General features: G+C 38.1%; 1 protein-coding gene across 3 annotated transcripts in view; it reads right to left on the bottom strand.

Moving 5' to 3' along the window:
* The window catches only part of LRP2 (LDL receptor related protein 2), a 182220-nt gene that overhangs the window by 154731 nt on the left and 3503 nt on the right, over positions 1 to 23986 (bottom strand). For all 3 annotated transcript variants that reach the window (XM_037912394.2, XM_043525116.1, XM_043525115.1), the window contains exons 2-3: positions 4474 to 4581; positions 1645 to 1767 (exon numbers count right to left, since the gene is read on the bottom strand). In XM_037912394.2, coding sequence (XP_037768322.1) covers positions 1645 to 1767; positions 4474 to 4581 — 231 coding nt within the window. The remainder of the gene's footprint in view (positions 1 to 1644; positions 1768 to 4473; positions 4582 to 23986) is intronic.

Here is a 23986-nt window from a genome sequence, read left to right on the forward strand (position 1 = left end):
ATAGAATGAAAGCAAGTTACAGTGACCCATTTCAAATCTTGACCTAAAGCCTTCATTGGATTTTGACTTTATTATCTACTCTGTCCTTAGTAGATATATAACTAACTAGTGGCTGCATCACATACGCAAAGGAGAATGGGGGCAAAAGACAGCCCAGTTTTATTCCCCTCTGCAGCAGAGATAGAAATGAAGTTTTAGGACCATGTGCCTGGTCTATGATCCAAATTCTGATCTAAGTTACAGTCATGAAAATCCACCAAAGTCAGTGGGGTTTAACAGGTGTAACTGAGCAGAATTTGGCTTATTAACTGTAGAGATATTTAGATACTTTAAATAAAATGTCAAATCTTAGGACCAAAACCAATCTGTGTAAGAAGAAAAGTAAATAAGCCCCATCCTACTCAATCAGAAGTCATTTGTTTTCTAATGATATACTAAAAATGAGTTATAGCTATTATTTGGACCACCCACATCCCACGCACTACCAAATGCTAATAATCTGAGGGCAAAATTTGACCTAATGCGCAGCAGCCAAATCACTCAAATCACTGTTTGTTTCTATGGCATAAAACCCAACTGATACGTATTAGTTACAATGTCTGATTGCTTGAGCCCCAGTACCTCTTTCATTACAAAATTAAGCACTGGTTACTGAATTCAAACAGCTAGTTAGAATATTTAATATCTTACCATCAATACTTAGAAAAGAAACTGGTCTATAGCTATTATACTTAAAATAACTTATTTTACTAAAGAAGAAAAGGAACATTAAATATTTTTTGTTCATAAATACCAATCCATGCATGATTAATACACAGAGTATCATCAAAATATTTCCCTTTCAAACTGAAATATTAACAGGACTTATGTACTAGCTTTAAGCTATCTAAGTGATAATGGAACATAACACTATTAACAAACGTGAGGACTTTTTGGGATCTGAATATAAGGGATAACAGCTCTGTTCATTATACAGTGAAAGATTGCAATGTCGGTCTAGTATCTTATTAAAGAGCTTCACCAGATATGGCATTACAATCTCTCTAAGGGTTTGTTTACTTCATTACTCTTCTCTACTTAGAGATTTACTCATTTTTCCTTTTATAGATTCCAAACCTTTTCCAGGGAGAAATGTAGTTTCTTTTTTTGATTCTGAGCTTGATCAATAAAAGTTTTAGTAAAGAATGAATGAAGAGGCTCCTAACTGAGGGTGATTGAGAAGCGTATAACTGTTCATAAAATGATGTAAATTCACTATTCAATTTTTGTAATCAGGTTCCCTATTACTTCTGTAACTGATACGCATCTTAAATTTTCTTTTCTTTTCTATTTAAACTGAAAAGCCAATTATTTTTCTACTTTACTGCAAGATTTGAAGAGGTTTTATTAATCTAAATAATGCCTATCTAGATTTATTTGATTATGTTTTATTTCATTATTATTTTAGTGTATTCCATTTTCAGCAACTCTTTATTACAGAGATCACTCTGATAAAAAGTTGTTATGCTTGCACTAGCCTTGTTTATTTGTGTGTGTGTCTGTGTGTTTGTGTGTATGTCATGCGCTTTACATAATCAATATGTTCACATACAAATGGTTTGCACTTTCATGATGTTGGTATAATGTTCTGACGGAAATACTTACGGCATTGTTGAAGCTCATCTGAGCCATCTTCACAGTCCTCCTCGTCATCACAAACCCATGACTGTGGAATACACTCTCCATCGGTCTGACACTGAAACTGATTTCCCTCACAGGTAGGTTGTGCTAGTACAAACAAGCAAATCATCTGTTATTTCACAATGTTTATTCAGGAGAGTGTGCTTCACCTGCGTGAACTAGCATCTGAGACACCTATAGACAACAGAATAGGAATGAGGCGTTTTACCCTGGGATTACAGTTCTTGGACAAGACCTATAACTTTTGAGCTAAAGGGAGAGGCCTCTTCCAAATTAAGCACATGATTTTCCTTAGTGGATTCATGATGCAGGGTTGGGGTTGGAATAGTTTAAGTTCTACTGTCCCTGCTCTTTTGATTACTTTATAGGTGGTGTGATGGGGCAAGGCCAGATGGCTATAGGAAAGTAGTGAGAAACAGGTATGTTAGCCCCAGGCTAAACAAATGCCTGTTACCATGATAACCAAATGGCAGTTGCTCCAGGTTAATCAAGACACCTGGGGCCAATTAAGATCCTTCCAGAAAGCAGTGGAGACAGCTAGGTTGATTGGGACACCCGAAGCCAATCAGGGGCTGGCTGAAACTAGTTTGAAGCCTTCCCACCTAGTGGTGGGAGGTGTGCGTCAGGAGCTGTAGAAGGGAGCCAGGCTGCTGGAGAAATGGACCAGTACAAACCTTATCGGGCACAAGAAAGGAGGCCCTGAGGTAAGGGTGACGAAGATATTGAGGAAGGGGGGGCTGCTGTGGGGAAGTGGCTCAGGGAATCATACTCATCCTATTTCCAAAAAGTCAGCTACCAAGAGCTGCTACTATCAGGGTCCCTGGGCTGGAGCCCGGAGTAGAGGGTAAGTCTGGGCTCCCCCCTCCCTTCCCCGACTAATCACAGAGGCTGGGAGACAACAGAAACTGTGCGAGGGAGGATAACTTCTCCGCACCTCCCTTGCTGGCTTATGATGAAAATGGGTCAGTAGGCTGTGACCCTTGCCTCTAGAGAGAGAAGGGCTATGTGGAGGGTCACAGTGAGCCTCTGAGGCTAGCGTAATCCGCCAGGAAGCGCGGGACCCACTGAGACAAGGTCGGAGCTTTGTCACAGTGGCTATTAAAAAAAGAAAGGGGGAAAAAAAACAGTGAGCACAAAGAGAGACAAAATAGACGTTTGAACCTAATTCTGGAACAGTTTGCCTAGCCCTAGTTAATACTCATCTTGTGATTCACTAGCACAACACCGTCCAGTTTGATTTGTGCCGGGCCTCTCTGTTTAATGACCCTTCTCCCTGAGATCATGTCTTCAGACTCTGCCAGTTGACAAGCATTGCAAGCCAACCCAGCAACAGTCTGAGCCCATGGGATGAGATTTAAGGATTACCCAACTATGTAAAGAAGCCATTTAAAGAAGTGATGTGACGCTGTATTGCAGCTTCATAGATGAGGAATGCATGATTAAATTAGACACAAGGAAAGGGTTTAGCTGCGTATCATAAATATTATTTTGGATTCCTGCTTCAGGAACAAAAGTGAATATTGAGTTTCATTTTAAAAATATTTTTGTGTTCTGTTGATTTAAAATCTGTGTAGGTACTTAAATGGCCCCATCATTATACTATGTGAGTATAATTAGAAAACAAGATAAGCCAATTAAACAAAACTGAAATTCATTTTCACCCTCCATCTTTTATTTTTATGTCCATTTGTAAGAAGATGAAAACAAAAACAACTTCACTTATTTAGGGAAATACATTAGGAGTGAGATTCTGGTCCAACTGAAGTTAATGCAAGTTTTGCTCAGTAGTTTGTTCAATAGCACCATGGCTCCTGTCTCAGAGGAAATCATTCAGACTTAAATATCTTGGGTGACGTGGCCAGTTGACTCAGAATGGCAGTTATTTCTAATGCAAGATATTCATCCAAAACACTGTTGGCTTTGCACTTGGCTGACCTATTAATCAGAAAATCAGCCAGTCTGGCTGCAGGAACTACCCCCCAATTACTGCAGGGCTCAAGCTGAGAAGAGCCAAGCCAATGTGAGAGGAAACAATGTAAATTAGCCTTTTCACTCCAAATCAACTCAAGGACAAAACCTGGCCGAACTGTAGCATAGGCTAACTGCCACAAAGGGTTCCGAAACCTAGAAGAGTGCTGGCAGATAGCAAAACGTAGAAGGGTTTCTGAAAATGGGGAATCATTTCTTCTTGTTTGTAACATTTTTAATAGACACACATTTTAAAAATCTCCATAGTGATTCAACTGAAATCTGTCAAGAGCCACAGAACCTTTTTTCATACATGATACAGTGTACCAATTAAATGTGTATGATGCCCTCTCGTGAACTTGAGTGGCCATGAATACCAAAGGTTATATCCATGCTGAAGACTGTGGTGTCTGTATGTGTGCACCATTCAGGTTCATTGCAGTAATATCAATTAGCCATCTACACATGCTTAGAGTCCACAGACATCAGAAAAGATGTCCTTATTAGACATATGGCTATGGATATTGGAGGGAAGTGCAGCATGTGACCTGAATCTCTTTCTAAGGGTGAGCTGGAAATTTGGCACTATTCTAATATCCATAGAACCGGTACTACAGAACTCAAGAAACATGAGTCTCAATAAGATTCCAAAGCCATTGCCCACCAAACCAAGAGTTTTACACCACCTTTGTTCTCTCTCTCTCTAAGAATTAAGAGGCTCCTCATCATGGCATGGTGCACCATGAGCATCGTGGTAGCTGAGAATTCTGAATACTGTAAAAAAGTGGAAATGCTTTGAATTAATGCAGTGGCTATTCCACTTACGACAACCAGCTTCATCCGTGTCATCCGAACAGTCCCTTGCTCCATCGCACCTCCAGTCTGCAGGAATACAACGGCCATTCCCGCAGCGGAACTGCCCACTCTCACACCCTGCAACCAAACAGCAAATCGAGAAGCTTGGTTATAGCGTCATATCAGAACAGATATGGGAGATTGTTCCCATCAACAGTTCAGGGACACATTGAGAACAATCATTTTAAACACACTTTTTCAGGTAAAACAGTGGGCCAAATTCCACATTCCCCATGCAAGCCCACTGAACTTCCATAAGGTTGCCCAGATGTAAGAGAGAGCAGAATTTGACCCAACATTCAAGTGTAATAACTCTTAATATAGAAGGCTATTCCTATCTAGCCTGTTGTATAGTCTCCTTCAATAGTCTACTTTAATAGTCAAACAAAAGGGTAAAAGAAAAAAAAAACAAGGAAAGGTTTGCCAGGTATGGAAGCCTACTAAGACAAAAAATGTCCATTTTCATTTCATGGACTCAGGTTATACAGACTTAAATGAAGGAGGAAAATGGCCTTCCACATCATTTCTGGAGCCTAAACATTAGCCCACCCCCTTGTAGTTCCTGAGTATTTAAGAAAAATACAAAAAAAAACCCCAAAAAATCAGAGTTAATCCATTTAGCTGCTGTGGAAATCTCATTTTGCCAGCCCTGTACTGGTATCTGGTTTCAAAACGTTGACACAGATTTTTTTTTTTAATAAAAAAATATATAAAGTCCATCTCTCTGCAGTACAGAGGAAAATATATCTCCAATGAACATCTTAGTAGCTTTTTTAAAAACAAGAATCTGAGCTTTAAAACTCTTTCTCACTGATCAAAATCTGACCTGCTGTCAATCAGACTCTAAAAGCCACCACCCTATTTGCTATGTCAGTGGACTGAGGACCTGATCAGATGGTTCTTGCTCCCATGTGTGAGGACAGCAGGATCAGGCCCTTACCAAACATGTCTAGAGAAGTCCCTTGATGCCATAAGAGAATGAAATACACTGTTTATAGCCACTAGGGGAAACAAGATCTAAGTCATAGGGGAGAGGAGGTGAACATTTAGCCAATTTTCTGGTCCCCAAAACTGAGAAGTTGTAACTCTTTATTAGTTTCACAAAGTTCTATTTCACATAGCCTCAGTCAGCACCCTGAAGCAAAGAATACTGAAAGAACAGAGTTAGTAGCAAAGATCAACTCTTAGAACATCTAAGAAAAAGCAATTTCCTGTTAATTAATAATAAAGTGATGAAATTACCATTCAATTATTCTAAGTGACTTGTCCAAACGAAATAACTTTACTAAATATAAAGCACAGACACCTACTCTTGAATTCACAGTGACATAAATAAACAATGTGTTACCCTAACTTTCATGTAAAACCAGACATACCAACACGGTCACATAAGCACAGTTAAGTGATGTATTCCTAAGGGATATAAGCAAGCTATTTTATGCAAGGAATGTTCAAATCTGATTGTCTGGTAGTGACATCCTGATTTATAATGTATCCTGCAAATGGTCAAAAATTGCACTCGGGTGAATGGTGGTACCGAGTGGTACAGGAGTATGTACACCCAAATACCTTCTACAGACTAATGTACGATGGTGGTTGGTGGTGCAGGTCTGGGGTTGGTGGTGCAGGTCTCTTATCAACTACCTTTAAAACACAACAACCTCCCTTGCAAAAATGCCCTGAAAGAATGTACAAGTTCATCCTGGAATCCCAGACCCTCTCACTAAATTCTGCCCTACAAGACAACGTTTCAATTTGAGATTCTTAGGGCCTTTTTAAAGGTTAACTGTTAAACACAGCATATATTGAACAATTTATCACTTAGAACTATTATTGGAAGTAAAACAATCTGTTTCTACATTTATTGCATCAGTAGCATCCAAGAATACAAGAATCCTAACAGCACCTGACTGAAAAAGAAATTACAATACAGAGTTTAATCAACATCCAAAGGGTTTCAGGTTTCTAAATGGGAAAAGTATATGCTTAAAAACAAACAGCGTGGGAAATAATTTCATTGTATATTATACCATTAGTTTCAAATAATTAACCAGCAAATGTTAAGCATTGTCTATAATACTAATATTTTCTTTTGCCTTTCTTCTACTAAGTTATTAAACATATCCTTATGGTGACATAAAATGAGGTAACGCTGGTTACACTTTTTGGAAAGCATTATAAATACAGCAGTCTTCATACAGCATAAAAAACTGTAATTGAATGTAAAGAGTATTTGCAAACCAACCAGTTCTTTTACACTCTGTAATACTTTTAAAAATTATAGTTCAAATCACTCAGAACTACATACAGTAAATGCTGTACCAATGCCCATTTATACAATTCATCAGCAGACCTATTATAATTCATTTAATTATGGTATCAGTCTTTTCAAATGTAATCTTCCATGCTTGCTTATTTCTCCTTAAAGGCTGAGGTTCTGAAATAACTTTTCAAAAAATCAAAACAAACTGATGCTTCACATATCATTGCTTTGTATCCTCTCAGTACAAAAGTACTAGTACATTAGATAATACAAAATGATTGTTTATTTAATAAAAAGGCAGAGGGCTCTGGTTGAAAATAAATTATGGGTGATAAAGAAGTAACAGTAATCTGCAGGTTCAAAGACATTTCTCAAGAAGGTTTTAAAAGGTATGTTGTTTTTTTCAAACTGTGATCAAAAGAAATCCTGGCCATCAAAAGGAGGAAGTATGCAGAGTACACACAATTATTGAATCCATTGCTAGAAATGTCCACCATCCAAAAAAAATTAACAGTAAAATGACTGATTAAATGAATAAAAATAATTTCAGAAGTAACTCCAAGTGACAACCCATAGAAACATGCCCCTTGTTTCAAAATAGAAACTGACATCATCTACTAAAACCAACTTCTGAAGGCTTTATAATAGTTTGTGTTCAAGGACTGAACTGATGTAAGAGGCAGTAACCCTTGTTAAACTAAAGTATTAATTTGGGGACATATTCGGGAACCATTACTCACAACAAATAGCACTTACTCACATGAGTAGTCCATCAAAGCGAACAGGACTACTTGCATTAGTAAGTGCTATGCCACATATGGATGCAGAATCTATTGCTCTACACTAGGAGGGAGATGTTAGAAGATAAGGGGTGTCCTCTTGTTAACTGACATTAAGTGGAAGACTGGATTCACTGAGGGGTTAGTAACTACTGACATCCTATTGTATCAAAGAGTTTCTTTTTAGTAAGTGCCTTTTTAAATGGTAAGACAGTTCATAAATTAGTCCGTGACTGCCAAAAAATTAATACTAATGAGCTAATTTTAGTAGAAATGCTGATTTACCATGGCAATGCTGACAAAGCCAGACACTTCTTTCAGGCAAACAGAATCCTGTTAGCAAGATTCCTGCAGGAAATATTGTTGGGTTTAAAAATACATAATCAATCATTAAAATTTAGTCTTTATTGTCTTCCTTCATATTTCCTAAGATGAAGTGTCTAGGTGACTTTTGAAAGTTCAAAATCTAGAGAATTATTTTTCCTTGCTTTAATTTGATTATATTTTTTTACCCATGGAACTGCGATGAAACTATCACTCAAATACAGACCAAAAAGACAGATGGTAAGATTTTGTGAATCCCAGAAGAACCCATGCAAAGTAGAGTCCAAGGTTGTTGTTTATTTTAAATAGTATGGCTTCTAACTTTTCAAAAATTGATGAATGCCTGTTTCAATTTTTAGGGATTCAAGAAAGCAACTGGAAAAAACAAAGCTACCACATCCACTTTCTTAGAAGGCAATATTGCACTGAAGAATCCAGCCCATAGCTTAAAATGTATCCCTTGGGAAATATACAGAGAGAGTACTGTTCCTGAGGTTTCTGCTAGACTTGCTGTCTCTGGTCCTTAAGCTACAACTGCTGCTGCACCTTCTGTAGCAGTGTCTGGGATTCTCTTGTAATAGTCTCCTGAGTAAAGATGTCTGGGATTCACAATCCACTTAGGTCAAAACAGAAAAGGCCAATTTCCATGGCACAAAGTAAGCTACTTGTACAAAAGATAATGCAGGATTATGACTTTCTATTAGAAAGCATCATAGAGTGATCCTGTGAGGAGCGAAAGATTTGGGGGCAAATACTTATAACCACGGCATAGTGATCCTGGCCTATAATTCAATATTAAAGATAAAACTATATATGGTACCTAAACAGATGCAGAATATCAAGCCTTACAGTACCACAATACCACGCCTGGATAGCTGTATTATTCAATGCAATTGTTCCCCAAGACAATTTAGGGCAAAATTTTCATTTACATCAGTGTAAATCTGGAGTAATCCCCCTTGTCTGTAATGGAGTTGTTCTAGATTTACACTGTTGAAATGGATAGAGAATTTGGCCCACTGACTGCATGGGGTTAAAGTGTTTAAATGAAGCTGATGCTAAATACAGACCTAGTGACCCCCTGAGAATTGTAGTAAAGCTCCATTCACCAGCTAATAGACACTATCCAATGCCACACTAGGCCATGTGGAACTCTGCCAGGTGGCAGTGGGTGAGGGTAGTGCAAAGCCCTTTCAGCACAGAGGTTTTGGAAGCTGGAGGCTATCTTTAATTTGTAGGTTCAGATCCCTTATGGATTTTCAGCATAAAGGCAGTTTGTTAGGACTTTCCTATTCCTATGCTATATTTGACCCATATTCATATTTGATTCATACTCAATCCTAATATACATTTGGATAAATATTTAGATTGAAATCTAAAGTCTACATTCAAACCTTCTACATTCAAGCCCAAATGTGATGCACAGTGCACACGCTAAACTGAAATTTGAAAAAAGCTGTCCAGGGAGGTAACCAAATGCTGTCTTACAAGAAAGACATAGGATCTGATCTGGACCTGAAGCCTTAGAGCAGGGGTAGACAACCTATGACACGTGCACCAAAGGCGGCATGCAAGCTGATTTTCAGTGGCACTCACACTGCCCGGTTCCTGGCCACCAGTCCGGGAGGCTCTGCATTTTAATTTAATTTTAAACGAAGCTTCTTAAACATTTTAAAAACTTTATTTACTTTACATACAACAATAGTTTAGTTATATATTATAGGCTTATAGAAAGAGACCTTCTAAAAACGTTAAAATGTATTACTGGCATGTGAAACCTTAAATTAGAGTGAATAAATGAAGACTTGGTATACCTCTTCTGAAAGGTTGCCAACCCCCGCCTTAGAGTTTGCATTCAGTGAGGTAGACTAGATATTTTTATTCACCTTCTCTCACATAATAAAGGAACAAGGAAAACTCCATATGAATTCCAAGAAAGAAGCAAGCATAAATCAGCTAAGACCCTTTGCTTGCTTTTCTTCCACCACAGGAACCCACTCACAGATCACATACTGATGCAAGCTTTCTAACATGACACCAGACTGCTTTTTCCCACAAAAAGAAAACTGCGGATTATTAAATACTTAAGATACTCCTATTTCAAAACAAAATTCATGTAAATTTAAACCTTAGTTTATTTAAAATTATTTGGTGTACTAGTAATAGTAAACTGGCAGATTCTAGGTCTCATTTCCTAATGAGGTTGCATCTCCCAGCCAACCTAACAATCTTGATTGATTGAAAAATGTTATTTATATAGGCCTTTCAAGTGCTAGCATGCTTAGCCCCAGCCTAGGACTACTGTTATGACTGCTCAGGGGACAACATTTCCCAAGAAACCCTGTTCTTGTGGCTCTCAAGGAGAGATTGGAAGGGAACTGTCCTGAACCATGGACAAGGTTCCCTCTGTACTGAGGGAATGAGGGATGTTCCAGCCCATCCTGCTCACAGACCACCAGTCTCTGGCCATAAACAGCCAGCAGTATAAGCAGTGTCCCCCTCCATGATCACATCCCCTGTTCAATTGTCAGGGTTCCTGGAATGGGGTAAAAGTGGCCCAGGAAGGTCTCCCACCTAACTTTAAAGAGCAAATACACCCCGCTATAGTCTCCATTTGTAAAATATATAAAGGTCGGTGACTATTCATTAGTGTGTGTTACGTACTATATGATGTTAAATATTAGTATTGTGTTGCTAATTAAATGTATAAGAAACATGCAGAAGAAGCAAATAGAGTAGATCATAATGAGAAACAAAGAGGTACCTGCCAAAATTATGCTGTTAAATTCCACATTTATACATTGAATTGATATTTCATTGCAATAATAAATCTACACAAAATAAATACTCTATCAAATAATGTATTGGTGTTAAAGGCAAATTATTCAAACAAAAAATCATGTTAAAACAAAATACCCTTCAGCCATGTTATTGTGCTTTCTTATTAAAGGACACGTCCTACAGATTACCTTTGGACAGCAACCTCTTTGGAGCAGGAAACATGTCTTCCTAGACTGAATATTTGGAAACTACCATTTATTTTACAGTGCTGGATTAGTGATTTAAACAAATTAATTAAATAAATGACAGTATCATTGTGGAAGAATCTTTAGGTGCGTATCTGAGCATAACTTACACTCCACACTGCTCCCTCTTCTGGAAGATCTGCACATACAAATGAGGCTGTGGGTTAGGTTTTCCTTTAAGGGAGTATCCCAGGGAATATGTAGACCGGGGAGCTGTGCTGATTGGGAGCCGGAGCTATGAAATGAGGGTATGAGGGCTTCTAAGTAGAGCAGCAGTAGCTGCTGGGGACTCCAATCATGGACTAGCACCCCATTATGCTAGGCGCTGTACAAAAAGAGAATAAAGATGGTCCTTGCTCCAAAGAGCTTACAATCTAAGTATAGAAGGTGTTGTGCTTCCAGTTCCCCACCGTCCAAGATCAGCAACCAAGGAATGCCACATGCATGTTGTGTTAAGTCTTTCACTTCCCTAAAAGGCATTCTGCCATAACTTGCAAGTTCACTACACTAAGTGATAGTATACATGAATCAGGTATTCAGCACTGTTGGTATATATAATTTATAAATGGTAGAATTACACACAGGATACGTAGGGTGACCATATGTCCCATTTTGGCCAGGACAGTCCCTTTTTTAGGCCCTGTCCCGGCAATCCTGACCTTTTTTTTTTTTTGAGAAAACTGGGCATTTGTCCCATTTGCTCTTGTCAACTGATCATCGGCCTGGCCTGGGAGTGTCCTGTTTTTCCTTTGAGAAAATATGGTTACCCTAAGGATAGATAAAATGTCAGCACATACATTTCCAGCTGGTGCATGTGTTGATTGTATTGTCAGACCATGCAGATCTAGATGAATACTGTTAGTCACTCCTGCAACACTAAGCACAGTTACCATTGGGGTTTAAAGGGAGAATGAACCTATCTTGCAGAAAGTCCAAGAATAAACCAGGTGAAAGAAAAACTCATCCAGGAGAGCTTTGCAGAACTTGCCCCACGGAATGAACAGAGATTTCCATCCAGAAATCTATGTAGATTTGGGGGGGAATATGTGGATTCTGGGGGCAGAAACCCCTTTGCCTTTGCTAGGAAGCATGGTAAACCCGACCTTTACCCCATCGATTTGGAGCCAATTCTGCAAGGTTCTCTTTGCTGCGTTTTCCTACCAAATGGACCCCTCTCATGGGTTTTTCTGAAGGGAGGAGGGGGTATTGTCTCTGACTGTCTCATTCCCAAATTACAGCTAGTCTAGGCATGTTATATGCCTGACCAATATGTACTGTAACTGAATGAAATTAGGGTTATATAGGACTCAGTGAAATGAATGACATATCACAATATGACAGGATTCAGAGTAGCAGCCGTGTTATATCATACATACGTATGATAACACCCATTTTTTCATGTTCTGTGTGTATATAAATCTCCCCACTGTATTTTCCACTGAATGCATGATAACACCCATTTTTTCATGTTCTGTGTGTATATAAATCTCCCCACTGTATTTTCCACTGAATGCAACCGATGAAGTGAGCTGTAGCTCATGAAAGCTTATGCTCAAATAAATTGGTTAGTCTCTAAGGTGCCACAAGTACTCCTTTTCATATCACAATATGGCTCTCTCATTCTGTTAAGGCATTTGGACCGCACCTCACCTCAGTCCAGAAAGAGTACACCCGGACTTTCAGAACACTGGAAAACATTCCACATGACATTTGGCCAAAGCAATTTCCATTCTGTTTTGCTCTCTTGTACACAGTGTTCTGACACAGTAAATTAAAATGAGTATTTCCAGCATTCATTAATTGTACTTGGATAATTAGTTATATATCTGTAAAGACAGCAAAATGCCTAAATATATAGTGACTGGAATCTATTTGCATTTGGATCTCAAATGCTTATAAAAAAAGCCACATGATGTCTCAAAGTGATGAATTTTGCATTTACACCTCGGAAATCAGCTCCTTACTGATTATATAGCATGGGAAACACACATGCACTTTGAACTGTATCGTATAGATTCTTTTCAAAATGGATGCATGGATTCATTTTACAGTACCTTGCTTCAGCACCATGAGAAGTTATATTAACTGGCTTTTCATTAACTGCTACTATGGTACTTTTCCAGCTAATGTGGGGAATGTGTTGCACTTGTTACATTCTCTTTTCCATTTGCTACTTGAATACTACAGAATTAGGAAAATAAGGAGGACTGTAGTTGTACAATAAAGCTATACAATATGATCTGAAGGCAAAGCAAGATTTGGACACTTCAGAAATAACTCAGACTTCTGAGACACAGGTCATATACGATATGCTGGGAAAAGAAAGATTTAACTTGAAAAGCAAAGGATCCAATTCTCCACTAACCCAATCTTCGGCTGGATGTCAAGCTACCCAATCTTAATTGTGGGACCTTCTCAAAATTAAGCAGAAAGCCAATGGTGAAGCCTTTTTTATATCTTGCCAAATTGCAGAAAATGTCATTTCTTGCCCGTCTCCCTCCCAAAAAAACTGTGATGATTCCACACAAATAAGTCAAATAATTTGATTTGATATTACTAAATCCGATATCAGCTGTGAATATTTGTGGGAGGAGGGGACACAAGGGGGAAGGAGGATAATAGGAGGGGGAAATTTATTTTATCTCTTATTTGTACATTTCTTTCCATGAGCCCACCTGGCTATGCAGAGACTGCTCCCATGTCAGATATTACTTCCATCTCAGATGTCTCTGTGTGATACCTGTTTTGATTTTTATACAATCAGCTGCCCTGCCCCTTTGAGAGAGCCAAATCCTGTCCTTTCCCCAATGGACACCAAACTGAAAGCCTCGGGCAAGTGCGGAATTTGCACCCTCCTCCTCCTCCTCCCCCCCACAAGAAGCCCCATTGGTCTGACTACAGCTTCCCCTCCCCCGCACCCCCTCCAAAAAAATTATAGAAGTCAAACTACACCTATGCTTTCCCCCAGTCATGGTTTCCATAAGGAGTTGCATTGAATGTGTCTATACACTCAGAAGGGACCCCAGGATCCTATTTTTGTTCATTCTTATTTTACTCAGGTGTTCTTAATGCAATGTATCTTGCATATACAAAAGCAAAAGCATACATCATGCATGGTAAATTCAGAAGTACAGTGTTTCAGAGAGGACAATGTCAGGTTTGTATAGTTTCCTCTATTGAAACAGCTTAGCAAAAAGTACTGTGTGCTCGCAGTACAAAAAAAAGGATTTCTATCAAGGCATGTAGGGGACAAGATCCGCTGTTGATGTAAATCAGCATAGCTCCATTGAAGTCAGTGGAGCGAGGCCAATATACCCCACCAGAGGACTAGGGTATATTCTGCATTACTAGATGCTGGATTCCCAAAAATATTGTGCATGTTTTGCGTGTGTGTGTGCACATGCAACCCACATACACCCTCAGCAACTAAATCTGAAATGAGAATATACACAACACACACTTACTGTATCTATGTGGAAGGAAAACTTCAGTAAAAAATGTCATCTTAAGACCATTAATATGCAAACTCTTTTAACAGTTAGAATAGAGTCATTTTATGTATGTCAAACTATAACCTTTTTATTTTCCAGTTATTGTAAGAGAGTCATAAAGGGGCGGCTATAGATTCATTTCTGCGAATGCCTTTACATAAATCCTAGAATTAAAGAAATTCAGGATTTTAATCTACTGAAACTAAGCAGAAAAGCTTTCCTGCAAAGAAAAAAGAGTTCAGCTCTCCTAAGGACATGAAGTTCAAAGGAATGACACTGTAAATGCCTCCTAGCAACATTCAAGATATTCATAATCCTCATCCTCTGTAACTTCACTTAGCTCTTTTAACTGAAAAATTCTACAAATGCAAATAGCCTGTTAAAAATAGAAAACTTTTAAAATTTATTTCCTAACAAATCTATTTATTTTTCATTTTCTCCACATATGAATTTGAACTAATAATATGGGGAACAAGCTCTTGGTTTTCAGACAAGTCATAATTGAACCATTTAACCAGTAAGAGATCAACTTCCAAAACAATCCAACTTTTAAATAAAGTTCATGTGTTCGAATAAAGTGTTAAGCTACCTGGATATTATTTATCACTGATTCCAATAATACTGAAAAATTAATATTTTTTATAAGTTTAGGTCATGCTTAATCAGCAACGCCAATACTAAATGTGAAAAAAGCTTTCTAACAATTAAAAATAAATCATATGTTATGCCTATGTATATGCATGGGTATACACATAGCATGGGTTCATATTCTTATCTTCATTTTGATCTTACTACACTTCTATATTCATTTTAAAAGTATCATGATGAAGTTTTCTTTAAAAATCCACTGCTTGTTTCTACCAGTGAACTAAAAAAACCCAGCAAATCTGTATCACCCTCATCCTTTAAGAGAGCAGAAATAATCTTTATTAATGTGGGCTTAATGTAATAGGTAGATGACCTAAATGTAAAAGGTAAAGTTTCCCATTACTTCTAAAGTATACATCCCTTAACCATATCGGACATGCGCCTGCACCCATCAAAGGAAGTTTCCCCTATTCTTCCACAAAAAAGAGGATCAAACCATAGAGAACCTGTCATGAATCTATCTTTACAAACTTTCTTTATTATAAATGTTTATTAAAAGTACTTTTAAAGGTGTCCAGTATAAAATCAGTTGTACTCTTATTTTACAAAATTTATTTTGTGATTAACTTTAAAGAGTCAGAATTTTCGATATTAACTAAAAAGAAAAGGAATACTAGTGGCACCTTTGAGACTAACCAATTTATTTGAGCATAAGCTTTCGTGAGCTACAGCTCACTTCATCAGAATGCATCTGATGAAGTGAGCTGTAGCTCACGAAAGCTTATGCTCAAATAAATTGGTTAGTCTCTAAGGTGCCACAAGTACTCCTTTTCTTTTTGCGAATACAGACTAACACAGCTGCTACTCTGAAACCGGTATTAACTACTAGCCTTTACAAAATGTCAATGATTTCAAATACACTGTACGGAAATAACATGTTCTGCACTAAATTGGATAATATTAACCAGTTGCCTTCACATTTGGTATCTTAATCCATATAAATCAGCTGTGATTGTATTAGCTGGATAAGTGAAGCACACACTGTGGATCTCTAGTGAAGCACACTCTGCTGAGCTCTACTATTGCTGTTCAAAATCTCTTTGTTGTGAAGCACATTAAATATGCAAAAATCTATTCTAATTGACTAAATTACATGAGGAGGAGGAAGAACAAGCAAACTGGAAGAAAGTAAAAGGCACCCTCAACTACTCACAGAAAGAAGCATCCCAAGCATTTTCATAAGAATGAAACTGGCTAATAGCCCCAAGGCTGCTACAGAATAACAATTGGGCAATGGGGGACCAAGTGTGAAAACCTCCACGAATTGGAAGTATTTACAACTGTATAGCATGTGGAAAACAATGACAAAACCCACGCTCAGATAACTCTGATGTGTCATGTATAGTATACACCACCGGGAAATTCTGATGAATGCAGTTTCAAGCTACAAAACCATCCTCTCAGGAAGCCACTTTTAGTTGAATGGTTTCGAGGTTTTAATAAACTTCCTATCCAATCAGCTGCTTGCTCTCAAAATTAAATCTCATGCCACCGCCAGATTTAATTAAGCTGGATGCAATTAAGTTATCTATCCTAAGAGGTGATGAGTCCCGGCAGCTCCAGGTATCAGCCCCAAACAATGCTTTCCAAATGCATTAGGCAAGACTGAATCTTAAATAACTTGTTTTTAAAAATCCATTATATATTTCATTGCTATATTTAAGAAGACACATAACATATAATAATTCAAAAAAAAATGCCTGTATTGACCCAACTTTATTGGGGAATATTCTCATAAATTCTTCAATGCAGGAAAAAATAATTGTAGGTATTAGTTAAATGCAAGTTGTAAGTGCACATAACAAAAGATACTTCTCTCTCCCCACAGCACATCCACATATCTATGGTCAAATCTGGCTTGCCTTTACCACTCAAATAGCACCACTGTAACTAATGGAACTGCCCAGGCAAGTAAGGCAAGTTGGGTTTGGCCCCTATGTTCTGTCTTCTAGAAGATTAATTTGTTTGTTCCTTAATTTAGACACTGCTCACTGAAGTAAATGGCAAAACTCTCACTGATTTCAGCAGGAGCAGAAGCAGGCCATAAGGATTTAAATTATGCTGTCTTTGCCTCAAGCATTTACCCACGTAAAATCCTTGGATCCTGTCCTGCTGCCCTTTTTCATGAAGCCCAATGCAACTACTCACAAAAATAAGGGATGCAGGATTGGACCCCCTTATCTGCCCAGTTTTTAATCATTCCAGTCATCTTTTGAAAGAAACAAACCCATTGCTGCAGACAGTCTATATGCAGACAAAAGCAAACATTGGCTTCAACAGGAGTTTGGCCCAGGTAAGGACTGAAGACTGGAACTGTATAAACTATATGGGCAAAAGGAAATTTTACCAGTCGGAGCTGCGTCTACACTGGGAGGGTGTGCTGGTGTAAATATAGTGGTATAGCTGCTATAGCTATACTAGGCATAGTGCTACTGGCTAACCTTTTCTGGTGTAGACCTGGCCTCAATTTTAATTTTCTTCTCACACGGTCTCAAATCCAGGCTCTAGCACAAGCCCAACAGCACTGCAGTCCGTGTCCCACAAACCAAGTCAGCTGACCTGGACCAGTCGCAGCCATGCCACGGGTGTTTTATTGCAGTGTAGACATACTCTTACTTAACTCTTTATGCACAATTAGTAGTCCTATGGAAGTCAATGTGACTATTCCCAGTGAATAAATTAAGCATCTGCATAAGTCTTTTCAGTATCGTGGCCTTAGTGTGGTGGTAACCAGGCCAACTTTTCTATCGGACTAGGCATGGTAGCACTGATCAGTTTATAGTCTAACTTGCCAAAAACGGTGCTTGTGATTTATTGCTAACTAACCCGCCAACAAGATCATTTAAACAGAAAAAAAAGGTGAAGTGTCAGGGGGCAAAACAGATATGTGACCTTTATCACTAATAGGTATGATTACTTAGCTGTCATAAGTCATCCGTTTTCAAATTTTGCTATTGCCATTGTTTACTTCAGCGTGTTTAATTATTTGTAAATTATCAAAGTGCCTGTTTCTTCCCCAAATTGATGTCCAAATTCCTAAAGCACTTCAGGCATTTAAGTTTTGATACATTTGCCACACCCAAACTAGGTCAGAAGGGTCATAGCAATTTTTTATTTCCACTATTAGACAGCCATTTCTATATACTAGACTGCATTCAGTCACAGTACAAATCCCATAGCAGGAGATAAATCCCTAGCAAGTGCTCAGGGAGTTTGTTGTCCTCCTCACTCAGGCAAAACTCACACTGAAGAAATGGGCTTTTTGCCTGATCAAGGAAGACAGAATAGGCCCCTCAACGCGTATCTGAGATTCAATTCAGATTTCCTGGTGTTCTGCCAGTTCACATTTGTCAACATCCAGATTAATTACTACAGTGAATACCTTTCAAGTAGCCACAGAGGTAATGAAAAGAATATTAGTGCTTCAGTGCATTTACACAATATTTGGAGCTAAACTGGTTTTAAATGGTGAAGTGGGCCAGGTTTTTAAATGGCGCCCTTGGGCTGGTTTGAAAAGAGAGAGGAAGGGCAGAATCTGAAAAACTAATAAAGAAAGCTCCTACAATCGCAAGCAAGATGCCAGAAGCACGTCTGCTAATTTCAGACCAGTATGTACCCTATTCACTACAAGTGCAATAGTTTAAAAGCCTGTTATACCTTGTAAAAGTAAAAATGAATGCATGAATAGCCTTTTCATATGGCAAAAATGCCAATATTAGTTACAGTAGCATTCTTGTCATGGTTTTAAATCTTCCATCTTGTTTATTTTATCATATATTGGGCCCAATCCTGCAATCTTTGCTCAAAAGTAAACGCATGAGCAGCCCCCTTGAAGTCAAGTGCTATCCTTACACGAGAGAATTTTACCGAAGTATTCCCACTAGTGCTAACACTGGTTTCTTGCAGCTCTGATGGGAGCCCTACTGTAAGCAAGGCTCTGGGGGCTTACACGTTAGTTAAGCTTACTGAAGAGTAGGTTCAGCTGACACAGCATTAGTCATAGTTCCAGTCACAATTAAATGAGAGCTCTCATTGGTGCTGACATGGTGGGAGCACCAAATGGAATTCTTGGGGTAAACTTTCCTATTTTAGGCATGCCTGAAGGGATTGTTCACATGAGTATAAGGCCCGATTCTGCAGCCCTTACTTCCCCAAACCAAAGGAGAATCACAAGAGTATATTTCAGGGATTCTCAAACTGGGGGTCGGGACCCTTCAGGAGGTCGCGAGGTTATTACATGGGCGGGGGGGTCCACGAACTGCCAGCCTCCACCCCAAACCCCACTTTGCCTCTAGCATTTATAATGGTGTTAAGTATACAAAAAAGTGTTTTTAATTTATAAGGGGGGGTCGCACTCAAGGGCTTGCTATGTGAAAGGGGTCACCAGTACAGAAGTTTGAGAACCACTGGTATATTTCCTTGATCAGTAAATGTGCATCAAGGTTTTTTGAAGATGAAAATCACTCCATAAGTGCTAGACATTATTATTATTATTATTTTGATTCCTGCAACTTCTGTATATGATACAAATTGGTTTGTTCCAACCATGCTGCAAACCACAATAAAGGCCCCAATCCTGCAACCTGTAATATACAAGCAGACCCCAAATAGCATCTGGGGCTCCAAACTGGAATTGGGGTGCGTGTGTGTGGAACAAGGCCTACCCAAATATGAAAAAAAAAAAAAAAAAAGAGAGAGAGAGTCAGAACATCAACTGTCTAAATCCATTTATACCAGCTGAGGATCTGACCCCCTTGATGTTAAATAGGAGTGTATAACAATACAGTCAATCAAATTCAAACCAACCAGATTATTACTGCTAAAATACAACTGTTCAGAAAACAAAATTAGTCTCAATTAACTCCTACATGTCTTTTTTTTAATCTAGAACAAAACTACTAATAGTGATCCTTAGATCTCAAATCCAGTTTAAGAATTGCAAAACAAAGAAAACATTAAAAAGCTTGATACCAACAGTAAAAGCTTATTGTGGAATCCGCAGAAAACTATCTATTCCATTCAACATTTCCATGTTTACTCATTAAGCTTCATTTTTTTAAATCATTCCAAAAAATGTGCTGAGCTGGAGGAGCAAAAGCTAATTAATAAACTGAACATTCAGTAAGAGAGTGGACTTCAGACCAGACCTCAAAATATAGTAAATTATTAAAAGAAATTTTTACCACCTACTTTTTAGTGTCTGGTTCTGATACTCCCTTCCCTTACACTAGTGCACTTCAGGAGTAGCTCAACTGAATCAATGCAATTAAACTAGTTTAAGTGAGAGGAGAATCAAGCTGGAATTGGTTCAAGATATCTCGTAAGACTGAAAAAGGAAAACAAATCCATGATGTATCATTAAGAAGTTATATCAAGAAATATATTTTAGTTTTAAAAGTATGACATTTCCATCCTTTAGTTGCCAGACTTAATGTAAACTATTAACAAGCAGATAATTGACTTATTTGGTTGCCATAGCTACTTAACCACAGTGACACAATCTTAACATTAGCTAGTCTTTACATAGGTGTCAATCTGTAGAGGATTAATTAAGAAAAATCTTCTATGCTTCTCACCAATGAATCTTCTAAAAAGTGTTGTTTCTTTTTCAGCTTCCACTCAGAAGGTTATATTGTGCCATCAGTTTTTAAGCAAAATTGGGAGGAGAATGAGGAAAATGAGGAGAAATGGGGCTTCTGCATCTGTAATTCTGAACAGCTTTAACAGTTTTCCAGTCCTGAAACAGGTTTGGTTTTGTCCAATAAAAGTGAACAGTATTGGATGCAATATATCAAAGATGGAAGATATTGTTTCAAAAATGTGTGGGGAATGCTAAGCATAACTTATTATTGGCAGTCAAATCCTGAAGTTCGTAATCAACTGACTTCAGACATTTCCCTGAGTAAAATACTGAAAGACCCAGAGATTTGGCCCTAAATAACTAGAAGAAAAAACAAACACTACTGATCTTTGATCTCCCAATAATCTAACAATGCAAAAGGCGTATACAGAGTAAAGGCTCAGAACAGCGTGATTGATTTCACGTCAACCCAGGAAGCCCAAAAAGAAAAGAATTAAAAGGCTTTAATGAAATTGCATTCTAACGTCCCACAACTTCTCCCTCCCCCTCAATGAATCTTTGCTCATTTCCTGCAAAACACATGGAAAGTAAATCTGGATTAAAGTGGGATTTCATTGCTCAAATTTCCAGTCAGCTCAATATATAAAAGAAGGTTTTGATTTGCTTTATAGGAAGTGTTGCATACGCTGCACATCTATCTTAGCTCAGATCTTCTTGAATGTCCTGTCCCTGTTTGTCTTGACTCCTGCAGCTTAATTATTTACAGTAATTCTAGCAGTCGGTGAAGAATCTAAGTCTAACCAGGTGTCAGCTAATTACTGCTTTCAATTTTTAACTGAAATTTTGTTTTTTAACGCTATTCTTCACTTTAAATGATTACTTAGCAAATTCCTGATATACTTCGCTGCCCAGGATATAGAAAAGGAGTAAATAATTAAAGAAAGATCAAGACAAGTACTAAAAGTAGATTACTCATTTTAAAAAAAAAAACCTTACGAAAACAAATGCCGACATTAAGTTCATAGAAATGTCACTTTTATCAATTAAAAGGTAAAAAGATTGTAATGTGTTTCACTGATGCGTATTTTTAATTTTTAAGCCATCACAACTCCCCCTCCCCAAATCAGAGGTCCCAGTCCTGGTCCCATTGAGGTCCAAGGGTATTCTGCTGTTGATTTCAGTCAGAGCAGATCAAGCCCAGCATTCCTTTTATAATGGTTCACTGACAGAGTACAAGAAAATTATACCAGTGCAGGATTTTGATAAACAGTTCAGCCTAAAGGTCCTCTCCCATATCTGCCTTTACCAGCAGTACAGACTGTAAATTGGACGTATTCATTTTCTTTTCAAAACACCTACTTGACTTTTTTTTCTCCCCTTAAGACCCAAATCCTCCCTCCCCTGTGTAAAACCTCAAAGTAGGGGTTTCACCGAGAGGCTCTATGCAAGGGACATAATCTTCTGCTCAGATGTCCTGGGCTTCTACCCATACACAGAACAGAGATAGTAGATAACAGTGCAAGCTTCACCGTGTAATCCTAGCAATATGTAGCAGTTCTGGTCTATAAGAACCATCCATGCCCATTTATTTCTTGGCCTCTTTTGTGAAACTATCAGCAAAAGCGTCAATTCATGCCAAATGCGATTGTGGTTTCTGAGATGTGGACACCTATCCACCAGGATATGGACTGTGATCACCTATTAATTTTACAGAGGCCACTGTATATCCATAATGGTGTTAAGTATACAAAAAATTGTTTTTAATTTATAAGGGAGGGTTCTCACCGTGTAACCCTAGCAGATCCAGCCCTGGGTTGGATTTAAACTGGCAACCTGGAAGTGAACAGAGTTCACCTTTGTATCCTAATATAATCCACTCTGCCATTGTATGCCCCTGTTTTACACTTTAGAAGGCTTTGAAATCACCTCCTCCTTTTGAGAGAATATTCCTGTTGCCCAAAGTTGTTCACTACCATTGTTTGTTAAGGGATTTGCTTTTCTACCGTACCTCACTTAAACACAGAACACATTTTCAGTTGTGCATGCATGAGCAAACCCCAAATATTACTACTTTTTATATCACTTAGTGCTCACATTTGCACACAGAGATTTGTAATTGCTCACCTAAATATCCAATTTGTGGTTTGTACATGCAGGTACATGAGCCAATTTTAAACTTGCACAAAATGGAGGCTGGCCAAAAAATTGTCAAAGAATGTGAATTCACCAATATACATAAAAGCTACAAATCTCAGTTTATCAGTTATGATGCCACTATGTAAGCCAACATCACTTTTTCATACGTGTAGCAGAATTACATTTCCATTTTGAACAAATAAGCTTTAACATTTTAAGGTTTTGCAATCAAGCACTCAAAAGACAGGAATTGTAGTATTACAGCTGAAGTTTCAACCTTAACTCTGTTCTGAGTACAGACTTAAAATAGTCTCTCCTAAAACCATTCCATATTATTTGTCAAATAACTCTGAAGTTTATTTTAAACCCTTATATAAAGTAAATCATGGCTCATGTAGCAAAACTGAACTGTACAAGTGCAAAATTTCCAAATTTAAATTCTCCTGGATGGAAGCTTGGCCCCACTTAAATTAACTGGAGTTTTCCCTTTGCCTTTAATGGGGCCAAGATTTCTCCCCTTGCCTTTAAAACTACTCTACCAATTTGCTTCAAACTTGGCTTATTCCTTAGATCTCAATGATCTAAGGAATTGTGTTATCTACTTGCAAAATTTTTGATCAGGTTATACTGGGAAGGATATATATTTTTCTCAATGTACACGTAAAATGGATGAATCAGATTTGTTAAAACTTTATAATAAACTTCACCTCTGGCCTGAGACCAGCCATGGAAAAATCTCAGCCCATGTGGATTTTGCTTCAGGAAATTATGAGCTACTTAAAAAGGAGGAATAGACTAAAAGTTGGAAATCAACTTAATTGTAGAGTGCATTCAGGCAGCTGTACACATTTAGTATCCAGGGGATTCACAGACCAAACAAGTGTGTCCATGTAAGGTGAAAGGCTATCACCAGAAATGCTCACCTCTCCAGCATTATAAAGGTTTAGACCAATATCATGATATTACTTATTAACTATGGAAATGCAGAGCGCAGTTCTGCAATCATTGCTCACACAAGTCCAGCTGACTTGGACTGGACTCTTAATCTGGTAAATTAAAGAGGATCTGGCCAAGATATACGGAAAAAAAAGTCTCGTCATTTAATGCAATGCTAGGAAGAGTACTGAGGAAATGTAAAGATACAGACAAGACCAGATTCAAAGCAGGGATTTAAATGTTGATGTAAATTACACATGGGGTGAAATCCTGGCCCTACTGAAGTCAATGGGAATTTT

Source organism: Chelonia mydas, chromosome 11 (genome assembly GCF_015237465.2).
Source record: "Chelonia mydas isolate rCheMyd1 chromosome 11, rCheMyd1.pri.v2, whole genome shotgun sequence".
NCBI classification, from domain to species: Eukaryota; Metazoa; Chordata; order Testudines; family Cheloniidae; genus Chelonia; species Chelonia mydas.